A 12330-nucleotide genomic window follows, 5' to 3' on the forward strand; every position below is an offset into this window, starting at 1 on the left:
TATTCAGTGCAGAATTTGGACAGTGAATGTTAAATAAGGCCTGGCGCCACACTGTGAATGTGGACTATAAAAAACACTGAATGAAAAAGGGGACATCTGGGGGAAAAAGCAGTATGTAATTACAGAATTAAAGACTGCACCATAATGCATACACATAAGGAGACTGAATGAAGGTTGCATGGGCAACCTTAATTTTGGCATTTCCTGATTTCTGAGTGCTTGACTTCTCAACCTGGATGATAACAGTTTATGTATTATTATTAATAAGCTCTTATATCACATTTTCCTTTATAAATCTAACAGCACTTAACAAAAGAAAGTATCAGTAGTGGGGAAACAATAGGGCAGAGATGAAGTTACTCGCCTACGTTCATATAGCAGATCAGTGACAGAAACAGAACTTAGGTCTCCTGACTCTCAGTCCAGGATCCCAATCGCTGGACAATTCTGCCTCTCAGAGTACATATACATACTGAATACATACAGAAAGAGAAGTGAAAAGAAGTTTAGAAAGCTTTTTTTAAGTTTGCTGTAAATAACCATGGTTAAAACATCTGTTTTACCTGATAGATAAACCCACTCATCCTAGGGCTGGCAGACAACATAAGCAAAATATTAGGGAAGAGAAGAAGATATCTTTCATTCTTTTCCTTATGAAAAAACAAAGAAAATAATTAATAAATAAATAAATAAATATAAGGCAGTAGACCCTAATTTTTTTTTTTTTTATTTAAAAACATTCACTGGTGTAGTACCAATACTACTGTACTTTTAGCACAATTAAACCTATATGTGCTCAGCAATAAGAGGAATCAAATGGCACTCAATTTTCTGTTCAAAAAGGTTTGTGACAAGATCTTGTATTCAGGTTTTTATAATGCAAGTTACTTGAAGAAATAAACCTCAACAGTAGCAACTGACTATACTGCCACTCAAGGGATTCTTGTTGCATATGAGACATTCCATTCATGCTAGCTCTCTCTGTTTAGGAGTTGTCTTTCTTTTTAAGCAAAATATTTATCATTTTCCCTCCCTGCCCCTCCTAAAAGTTCTCTTAATCCAAAGTATTCTAAATGGAGTTTTTCAATATTTGTGTATACTATGGGCCAGTTCCTCAGTTGGGATAAACTGCACAGCTACTTATAAATTCATGGCCAATAAGCTAAGTGACCTGAGCTGAGGATCCAGCCCAACGTTTTCATATGCATTTGATAAGAGATAAAACATATGAGAGTATTTGAGGGAGTCTGGGGTTTTGTTGGGTAAGACATATGTTTATGAGTGTTATAAAAGAACCTAATCTGCTACAGTGGCAAGTTGCCTTATGGCAGAAATCTGGATTTGTACCATTACTTTTTTTGGTGCAAGCTTTGATTTTAAATGGTTTTTAAATCTTCTAAAATTCAGGATAGTGCATCTGATATTTTAAATTTTTCTATGCAAAAACTTTACAACCCGACTCCTGAGTTCTTCCCTGCCTTCCCACTTCAATTTAGTTTGCTATAGGTCCGGCCTCAATCGTGACACAGAGACCACCTCTAGAGAGTAACTCATAATCCAGGTCCAGTCAGTTCTTTGGCCTCTCTGCCAACAAACCTGTCAATTAGTGTCAACTGTGGTGATGGTTTTTGTGACGTGGTTGCTTGTGTATTAGGAAATTGAGACAACGATCTTCAACTATTTTATATAGGACACTGCACATGGGTCAGAAAGTGAAGATTTCCGATCACAACAAAGCAGAGCTGGCATTAAACCAATGACCTCAAGGTGAAAGGCATTACAATTCCCCAGAGCCTCTCAGTCCCCAGATTTTTGTCTTTTTAATATTTAATATTTGAGGAAGGTGTCCAAAAACCCCCATCAACCAAGGAGGAGTATGTCTGGGACAACAGCAACATAAAATAAGTATTTCCAAATTGTCTTTACATATAGTAATAGCTACCATGGCAAATTATTTGTGATGTAACCAATACACAGAGAAAATTCTCTTTAATTTGCACTTAACCCCTTAAGACTTTATAATGTTTCCAACAACTCTATCTGGCTATACAATTTAGTCAGCTTTTAGCTGAGCTTGTACATCTTAAAGTAGTTTCCCCGTTTATAAGGACACTTAGGTTAAACAAAATACGACATAAAATTTGTTCAGTCTATATTTTTTTTCTTGGAGTGGTCTTCTTGTTTCTACCACGTACAATCCATTATTTATTGTTAATTGTAATTGCAAGAGAGGAACAGAAAAATATTTAATGAAAACTTGAACTGCGTTACCTCACTTCCAGCACACTGAATCATGACCTGGGACATGTAAATTACATTGCCCAATGTTCTAATGTCCTCTCCCTCCCAGCAGCGGATGGCTTCTGTCAGTATTTGGAGTTCAAGTTCTTTTCTTTTCCGTACCTCTTGACATTGCGCCTGTTAAAGATAGGGAAGGTGCTATCTGTGTGAACATTGTTAATTACAAAACTACTACTTTTCTTTTAATTTAATGATCTCAACATCCCTTTAAAAAGTCACCACCTTGTTCTTCTTCAAGGCTCTCCTACAGCCACTTCTAATGTTATGCTTATTATTCACTCCCAAACAACAACTGGCTAGCCCAGCAGAAACCAGGAATACAGATCTAATTCATACCCCCTCCCCTATCCTTTCTGCTGTTTGTTCTTCCACTTGTTTCAGCTGGTCTGAATCTCTTGGGGGGCAGGGACTGTTTCCTCCTACTTGTTTTTACAGAACCCCCAAAAAAGTGTCCCCAGGTCTCAAAGTGGCCACAAAATATGTATTACAAAGTCACACTAATGGCACAGGCCCATCCAACAGGAAACACACAATGTTGACTATTTTAGTAGCTACAAAAAGTGTTAGTGAGTTGCACACATATGTCACTAACAAGCACACCTCTTATTTCTTTGCTTGCATACCCATATTAGAACTGGCAGGTCTTAATCCCCATCATCAGGAGCCTCTCAGCTCGTCCATTCTGGGCTTCAGTGATGTAATGCTCATTTTTACTCTAGTGCCCTTGCACTAGGGACGTACACTATAGGCTGGACTCCTTAGTCCACTATTGCCACATTCCCTAAGTGCACAAAGAGGCCATAAACTGGCTGGAGGAGGCCAGAGACAAGTTCTTCTTGCAGGTGAGGCCTCTTCTGGTGTAAAGCTAAAAAAGGGATGATCTGGGAGCAAGGAGTGGACTGGAAAGGGAGGGGGTAAAGCAGAGCTCTGCTACACCTAATTTTCAACTGATATTAAGTTAGGGCTGCTAATGTACTGCCTGAATTTCCAGTGGGACTGAGCAAACAAGAGCTGGAACAGGCTGCCAGAAGACACTTCCCACATACTTCACTATGCCTGAGCCAGGGCCGGCTCCAGGCACCAGCTCAGCAAGCAGGTGCTTGGGGGGGCCAAGGGAAAGGGGCGGTACGTCCAGCTCTTCGGTGTCAATTCAACGGCGAGTCCCTCGGTCCCCCTCAGAGGGAAGAACCTGCTGCCGAAGAATGAAGCAGCGGTAGAGCTGAAGTGCCACCGATCGCGACCCCTCCACCGCTTGGGGCGGCAAAAACCCTGGAGCCGGCCCTGGCCTGAGCATAGCATCAAGCCCTACATTTCTAAAGATTTCACATGTCAAAATATTAACTTTTACAGGGCATGAAATTAGCAAGCATTCGCCCAAATAAACACACATCTACTCTTCAGAATTCTTACGGAAAGATTTTTGAAGGCTGTCATGGATTTCTGAATGTCTGGTCGATCAGGATGATAATCCTAAAGACAAAAACAATAGTACAGTAATTCCCGGTGATGGTAATGAAATGTTTCCTAGGAGGCATAGTAACTACAATATAGAAAACTTTGTAACAATCCTTTTTGTTCTCCTCTTTATGCCCTCTTCATTGCCTCCTTCCATTGATATAACACTTGTAGCAAGAATGCAGAAACTCTGAGGATGTTACTACTGCTATTCTTTCATGAACCCATGAGGCAGTGTCTGTAAAAATATACCTGATTTAGATTTCAACGGATTACTTTCAAACTTAAGTTTCTGCCATTAGTACTCCTTTAAAAAGGCTAACATATATCTTACACTCTTATATTGCTCTTTCCTATTGTCACAGTTAACCACGCTCTTCTTTTCAGGTTATGTTAACATGGAACACTATCAGAGCAGGCAAATCATAGACATGACACACCAACTCCACCCCCTCAATTTTTTTTTAAAATAAAACATTTAAATGCAAATTTAGGCCCTTCAAACACCACCACATTAGAACACTTCCAGGTCTCATTGTCAGGCATAGTCTAACAGAAGTAAGTGAGACTAGATCAAGTAGGGAGCGTTTGAACGACAAGACCACTACTACAAAAAAGGATTTTTTTTTTATAAGATAAAACTTAGAATAGTCTTAATTACAGTTTTTAGGAGACAGGTTCAGAACACAATCCACCTGGAGATCTTGTGGATCAGATCAATCAGTGAGAAATTCAGATTCCTAAGTGGGTTTTGCTTTACGCTTACTGAGTTTTTCAGTTAATCTGATTACACTGAGTTGTAAGCCTACTGCCACTCTTATTTTAGAAGCAGGGCTCAAGTCGTGTCGGAATGCCATTTTGGCACTTATCATGGTGTTCTGGTACCTCCAATACTATCACTTTATGAGTGATGGTGCTTTCTGCCCCCCCCCCCACCACTTTTTTTTTTTAAATGACTGGAGCACTGTTCAGAAGGCAGAAAGGAGAGAAGGAGAGACAAGGAACACAATTTGGGGCCCAACATGCTTGACATGTACCTTTAAATTAACTGTTGTCAAATCATCATTAAGATGGAACATAAATGCTGATAAGATATACCTCCATGTGCCTTTCAAGCTCTTTGAGTAACGTGGGGTATTTATCCAGGCGCATGAAAGGTTTGCTGAGGCCAGTGGTCAATACAAGGATCCCAGGGCTGTTGGCACCTTTCATTTCCATAAATTCTCCTAGTTCCTCACTGCACATGCAAAATATTTAAACAAATGAAGAATTAATTATCAACAGATGAAAAATAAATTAGACTCTTGATTATTCTGATCCTTCTGCTCAAGGGAATTTTGCCTGAGCCAGCAAGAGATGAAAACAAACAAGAAGTAATTCAAATACAAAATATGTATTTTTATTTATTTTTTATCGTTCTGAGATGAAACTCTGATGGACTTGTAATACAAAGATATCCATAGGGTGGTGTATTAAAAGACTATACTTGCCAGAGCGCTTGAGAGAGCTCGGATGAATTCTGATAAGCTTATTAGCATGCGTGCAGATTCTTTTATTATGTTTATGTTTTCTCTATAATGTTCTGTATCTAAATTCCCTGAAAGTTGACATGTGGATTTGGGAATTACTGGGGTTCCCAAATGAATTTCTTTTAAATAATTAATTAGTCCCTGTCAGGTCCTGTAACTGGGCAGTCTGAACTAGTGATCAGAGCTGGAGCGGAGTCAGGGTCACAGTCAGAAGTCACACCAAAGGTCAAAGCCAGAGTCTGAAGCCATATCAAGGGTGAATCCAGAGTCAGAGTCAGGAGACACATGAAGTGTTAGTGCCAGGGTCACACCAAGGGGTAGGTTGCAATTGGGGTCAGAAGTCATGTTAAGGGTCAGGCCAGAGTAAGTCACTGGAATTAGGGCAGGGACACAAGAACCAGGAGCAAGAAGTGGAAACCATGTGAGGAGACAGGAACTAGAATCAAGGTGTGATAACACAAGCAAGGAGAGGAACGCAGGTAAGAAAGGAGAAAGTTGGTCTCAAGGATCTAGTCAGCACCTGGCCTAGTGACAAGAGGTGGGACAGGAAGCTTTATGCCTGGTCCAATCAGCAGTCTGTTGCTAGTCACCTGACCTAGCTGAATCAGTAGCTACAGCCTCTGCCTTTGGGGTGTTAGATCAGTTCCCTTATGTGACGTTGCAGTGTGGTAGTGCAGGGGGCAGCTGTGGTGGAGCCTTCCAAAAAAGTGGGAGGGGCTAAGGGTCCCCTCCCCCTGTGGCCCCTTCTGCCCCAGGTCCCGACCCCGGTCAAGTCACAAGCTGGAGCTGACCGGGAGCCGCAGAACCTCCACCTGCTTGGGATGCGGTGGGGGATGAAAGCAGCCCCCAGCTCATGTCCCAGCCCGGGGGTCCCCTGCCCAGGGCAGGTGGAGGGTTTAAGGCTCCCTACAGCTGCCCGTGGGCTCTCCATGACCCGTCTCTTACTGGGGGATGGGGCCTTGGAGCTGCAGCCCAGCCATGGTAAGAGCCACATGGCCAACCAGCTGTGGGGAGCTGTGGTACTACCCTGGGTGGGGAGCCAAGAGGCAGGAACATGGGCTGGAGGCTGCTCTCGCCCCTCCACCCCACCCTGGGCAGGTGGAAGGTCCGCGGTGCAGCGCCCCATGCTGCCCGGGCTCCCTAGCCAGGCTCCAGCTGCCAGCTTGGCCTGGGGGGGACTAGTGTGGGGAGGCCTGTAGAGAAAAGTGGATGGGCCATGGCCCCTCCCCCAGGCATAGGGGTAACATTCTCACTTGACAACCTCATGGACTTGGGTTCAAGACCTGCAGCATCATAAACTCCCCATGTCTCTCAAAATCAGTTAAATGCACAAACAAGTCCTTGCCAAAACAAACAAACAAACAAACAAACAAAAAAACCAACCCAACAGATTCAGACTCATGAGAGGTTTCAAGGCCAAACTGTGTTGGAGTTATAACAAGGCAAAATTGATAAATAATTTAAATAAAACTACTTTCTGAACATTTTCAAGAAGTAGAGCTACCTGATTTTAATATGTGAATCTCCAGAATGCCTCATCAGACCTGCCTTAAACTTCCCAGAACAATGTCTAACATGGCATAAAATCACATTGATTTTAGTAACTGATTATTATTTGTGTCTGATAGTACTCAAGATGTGCTATTATGTTTTCCAAACAAAAATAAGGCTCAATCCCTGTCCCAAATACAACACAATTTAAAGTCAAACAAGTTAGCAAGGGTGAGATTGTCAAAAATTGATCTTACGTAAAATTTACATTAGCAGCTATGGAAAGTCAATAGCCTCTACATACCAGCAGTTTTGTTACTTACTAGTTCTAGACTCAGTTTCCCTTCCAAATGGAGTTTACACTATGTCTTCATACTTTCCTGGACAATGCCATGCATACCCATGGATGGCACTATACCAGTGTTTCTCAAACTGGGATCGCCGCTTATGTAGGGAAAGCCCCTGGCGGGCCGGGCCAGTTTGTTTACTTGCCCTGTCCGCAGGTCTGGCCGATCGCGGCTCCCACTGGCCGCAGTTCGCTGCTGCAGGCCAATGGGGGCTGCTGGAAGTGGCAGCCAGTAAGTCCCTCGGCCCACCCCGCTTCCAGCAGCTCCCATTGGCCTGGAGCAGCGAACTGCGGCCAGTGGGAGCAGCAAACCGTGGCCAGTGGAAGCCATGATCGGCCGGACTTGCGGACGGGGCAGTTAAACAAACTGGCCCGGCCCGCCAGGGGCTTTCCCTACACAAGCAGAGACTCCAGTTTGAGAAACACTGCACTATACATAAGTGACCTTTATCTAAATATGAACAAAGTGATAGCTATTTCCTTTATTGAATATCAGACAAATGCTTAAACCTTTTTATTTACCTCTTTATTCAGATCTTGTTCTCTCCATTTATGAATACTATCTACCTTCTTTGTCCTGCTCCTCCCTTATAAATTACTTCCTTCACATTGTCTGCTCCTCTACCCCCCTTCATGTAACGCTATCCAATTCAATGTTTGGGCAGCCTCCCTTTGCTCCTCAAAAAGCTCATCTGTTCCATGATGCATTCCAACTACAAAGATCACAGCCCACTCTTTCAGCTGTATCGTATTGGTTGGTACAGCACCAACATGTACCTTTAGACTATACTATACACGAATCCTTGCCCCTCATCATTCAGCACATTATAGGCACTGCACACAGTTGTTTACATTTGATGGCATAATATAAATAATATTTGCTGATCCATCTTCAAGTACAATGTTCCTTACTTACCAGGTCCTCTTACTACAGAGCAATTATGATCACTGAATCCCTTTCCCACCACCAAAACACAAACTTCTGCTCCTTGTGCTGGCCAAATATTTTGGGAGAAAATACTATTGTTCCAATTGTGTCTGACTTTGGCACCATGGACCTTTCAATGGGCCACAGATTTGGCAGGGTATTGGGGAAGAGCCAGTATGACATATTGCCCCATACAAACCCATAACATCTGAAATAAAGACAAATATTATCCTTAACTTTTTCCACAGTATGCTTTGTGATTCCTTCCTGTATTTGTTGACTTCAACAGTATTTTCTGAGTTAGTCTCTGTTCTTCAAAACAAAAGATATCTTGCAGAGTGCTGCATCAGTTTATTTGCTCAAAGCATGAGAACATAAGTTTTAAACCTAAATGAATTTTAAACAGATTCAAAACCTGGAAAACTACGTTTATTAACGGAAGCATCAAAAGACCATTTAATAGAGTGGTGTTAATAGATGTAATTATAATTGAATTACACTGTTTTGCTCCTAACATTTCTAAAATGACAACGTTTTCTTTCACACAGTACTTCTCTAAACTTCAGTCTTGTAAGATTTGTCATGCTAACTTGTACAAACAGCAGGATTTTAAAAAACAAGTACAACATTATTCTTTTACTGTAACTGCCATTGAATTATTCAGACAAAAACGTTCTATCATGCAGACCCTATTAGGAGTCTGTTCAAGCCCATCAAAGAGTCTCCTACATGTGCAGTTTCATGAATATCCTTGGATTCTTCATGTCTGATAAAGACAATGCAAACAAAATGGAACTTCATTCAGATAACAGAACAATCTACTTTCAGTGAAATATGCCTTGTTTAGCCAACATATTTTTCAATGCTGGAACACAATACTACTGGAACTGGGGAACAAACTGCAGGTCATACCTCAGTTTTATTTACTTTTTCACCGGATCATGAGAACTAAAATCAATGCTGTTAGCTCAAAATCACAGCTGTTTTGACAAAGACAATGGCTCTTTCATATCATGCAATTTTAACTGGCACTTACAAGTTTAGCACAGCGTATTGCCTCTGTAGTTACTGAAATGACACAGTTAAGAAACAGAGCACACACAAAAAGAAGCATCATTTAACTGAGCACAAAGTAACAATTATGCTTTTGGAATAATGTATATTTTTAGAAAGGCTATACGATCAAACCTAGGATTTATTCAGAATAACTGATCATGAATACCTGCTTTTTGAAGAACAAAAAATAGGGCTATTTCAATATGCTACCTGTGTCATTTTACAGAATTAGTATATGAATAAAAGCATACTGGAGGCCTTTGTTCTATAAAGTGATCATTACAACTTCTATGCTAAGGTCTGCGGTTCAAACGAAGGCTATCTTAGCAATGTTTTTAGAAATCAGTACTACAACTTCTGTCTTCAAAATTTATCAATATTCACACCTTAGTAAGTATAGCTCCATAACAGACTCAACAGTTACAAAACAGGCAGCTTTACAAAACAGATGAGAAAAAAGCTAAAACAAGAAAGATTCACTCAAAGTTCAGACTGCCTATACTAATTTGGAGGGCAGAAAAAGCTACACAATATATCAGACACAAAAACCAAGAGCTAAACATGTACTTTTAAGACTTTTTTTTTAAACTTACACTTCTGAAGCAGATCGTTGTTTATAGTAGATAGAACATGAACTCTCACTGCTGAGGGGTCTGAAGACAGCACATAAACATCGCATTCTGACAATGTTACATCAAGACCTTGGCTCACTTAATAAACCTAAGTCTTACAGCTTCTACTTCTCTCGTGCTGAATTTTTCAAAAGAGCTCCTTACTCTGGAACTGTTGCTTAGAGTATGACATCAGCTTGCACGCTTGCAGGCTCTGGGATACACAAAGCAGAGGAGGTACAAAGAGTTTTCTGACTCAAACTTATCCGTATTCCACGCTCCAATTATTTGGAGTAACTAATGTACAAGCTCCACAACTTTATCCAAACTGCTATTAAGGTGAGGATGTAAAGTATAAATACAGCAAGTGCTTGACAGGCATGATCCAATAAAGCTGAAGTCACAAGATCTAAAAAAAATTGATATTGTTTTGCATATCTTTTAAAAACTTTAAATTACGGATAATTTCATCTATCATTGAAAATTGACTCATTTTAAGTTTTGCACTGACAAAGAAACAAGGTAAACATATTTATAATAATAGTGATTCTGGCTTCTTTTGGGGTCTTTAAATTATTTTCAGTATTGAAAATGTTATTCTGTCTTTTTTCCATTTATTTTGAGATTATGCGCAAACACTATCTAATAAAGGAAACTGTAGTTTGTTTGGTTTTTTTAATCTGAGCAGAAGTTCTTTTATTTTTTTCAGTCCATTGTTCACAAGTTTAAATACATATATCACACTTGACACCCACATACTTAATGTTATATTAAGGTTATGCCTCTCATATTTCTTCAGAACAATTACACAGTAATAACTGAATGTAACACTTAAAGCGATTTTTCTTTTTAACGATGTCATCACTCCTTGCCCCCCTCCAACAGGTTATGTTTCCTTCGGTTTATGGATAGGCCATTTAAAGGTCCAACTCCAGCTCCCTGCTTCTTTTTTACATTAATTCTCCATAGGCTTTTTTGCTGAAGTTTCCCTCACAATAGATGTGGTGGCTTGGACTCCTCCCCAAACCCACACACATCCCCTCATGCCGATAAGACAGACGCCATGTCTTGACTATTTTTCCTGTCCATTCCCTTCCCTGACAATTATGTCTCCATTCTTTACCTCCACTTTTCCTGCCCTCCCTCTCCCTTTTTCTTATTATTTTGCTCCATTCCTCTGCTTCTTCCCCCTGTGCCTTCCCTCACAAGAAGACAAGCAAGTTATCAATGTGCTGTAATGTATGTAAGTAGTCTCATTAAAGGCCAATGCTACTTAGTAGGCATTGAATATGCATCTTTAAATATCCCTCACTTTACTGCTACTTCTACAGACATTCAAATACCTCCCCCTGGAGCTGGAAATTTTCTGTTTATCTAACGTCTCCAAATACATAAATGTCCACCATATGGGGATGGGATTTTCAAAGGAGCCTAAGGGAGTTAGACACTCAACTCCCACTGAAATGAAGCCACGCAGACAAGATCATTAAGGGATAAGGTGGAGAGGAAGAAGGGAACTTAGAGGATGCTAGCAGGCACTAAAAGTGAGAGACAAGAGTAGCAGACTAGGAGGGGGAAATGAGGGAGAACATGAAGTACTGATTTCCAACATAGTTTTCATGTCAGAGAGTTCATCAAATTTATTTATGTCTAAGTTGACTGCATAATTTAAAAATATAATTGGTATCAAAAGATTGAAGTTTCTGATGAGACACCTGCATCTAGACCCCAGTAGTTTTAAAATAATAATTTCCTATTTTTAATATTTTTTCTCTCCCTTGTTGACATTATACATGAGAGTAGCTAAGGGGTTTATACACATGCATAAAATTCCTGCAAAGTACTGTCAAACATATAATGTAAACAGGAAAATTATAGGGAAAATATTTTTTCCTCTAAGCTTGTACTTAGTCAGTTTACACATTATTTGTATAGGTTAAAAAAAAACTGAAGCTGATAAATTCCCCCCTGAACAAAGACTCAGGAAATTTTTAAGAAAAAGCCTGGTTAGGCTTATTCCTGGGAAAGAAGCTGATGACTCTGAAATAATCTTTTTTTGTGGCATAGAAAAACACTGGCCCAATTTCACAAAGAACAGTATTCACTGGAGGAATAATACCTTGGTTAGCGACCCCAATACTTGGATAAAGTTACACTCCCACAACTGAAACAGAATAACAGAACCAGTTTAGACTGTCCAAACTTAATGGAGGAGGTGAAAAGTGAGAGTTCTTGTCTGAAAGCAGGCAACAACTCAAGAACAGATGGCCCAGCAGTCATACTTAAGCATGCATTACACGAGATATTGCCCCCATTTTGCACGTTCATTCTTGAAAATTTAGGATTCTGGTTTTTATTTTCATTTATTTCAGTGGTTTATTTTTGACTACTTTAGTATTTTGAATTGAGAGAAAAGAACAATGTATGTTTGTGGCTTTGTAAATTTGAACAAGATTCGGTTTAATTCACAATGAAAGTAATAATATATTAAAAAAAAAAAAAGGCAGACAAACTACCCCAAAGCTTTTTTAAACAGTCGTTTATTGTTTGCATCCTATATTTCAATACTGCAACTGTACAAAAAAGCCTCTTTTCATGCTGATGCTATCTATA

General features: G+C 40.1%; 1 protein-coding gene across 5 annotated transcripts in view; it reads right to left on the reverse strand.

The window, feature by feature from the left end:
* Window positions 1-12330, reverse strand: part of ARHGEF7 (Rho guanine nucleotide exchange factor 7) — a 228893-nt gene that overhangs the window by 56193 nt on the left and 160370 nt on the right. For all 5 annotated transcript variants that reach the window (XM_050948141.1, XM_050948175.1, XM_050948144.1 and 2 more), the window contains exons 10-13: window positions 4855-4993; window positions 3712-3771; window positions 2272-2418; window positions 564-650 (exon numbers count right to left, since the gene is read on the reverse strand). In XM_050948141.1, the coding sequence (XP_050804098.1) occupies window positions 564-650; window positions 2272-2418; window positions 3712-3771; window positions 4855-4993 (433 nt within the window). The remainder of the gene's footprint in view (window positions 1-563; window positions 651-2271; window positions 2419-3711; window positions 3772-4854; window positions 4994-12330) is intronic.

This window comes from Gopherus flavomarginatus, chromosome 1 (assembly GCF_025201925.1).
Source record: "Gopherus flavomarginatus isolate rGopFla2 chromosome 1, rGopFla2.mat.asm, whole genome shotgun sequence".
Taxonomy (NCBI): Eukaryota; Metazoa; Chordata; order Testudines; family Testudinidae; genus Gopherus; species Gopherus flavomarginatus.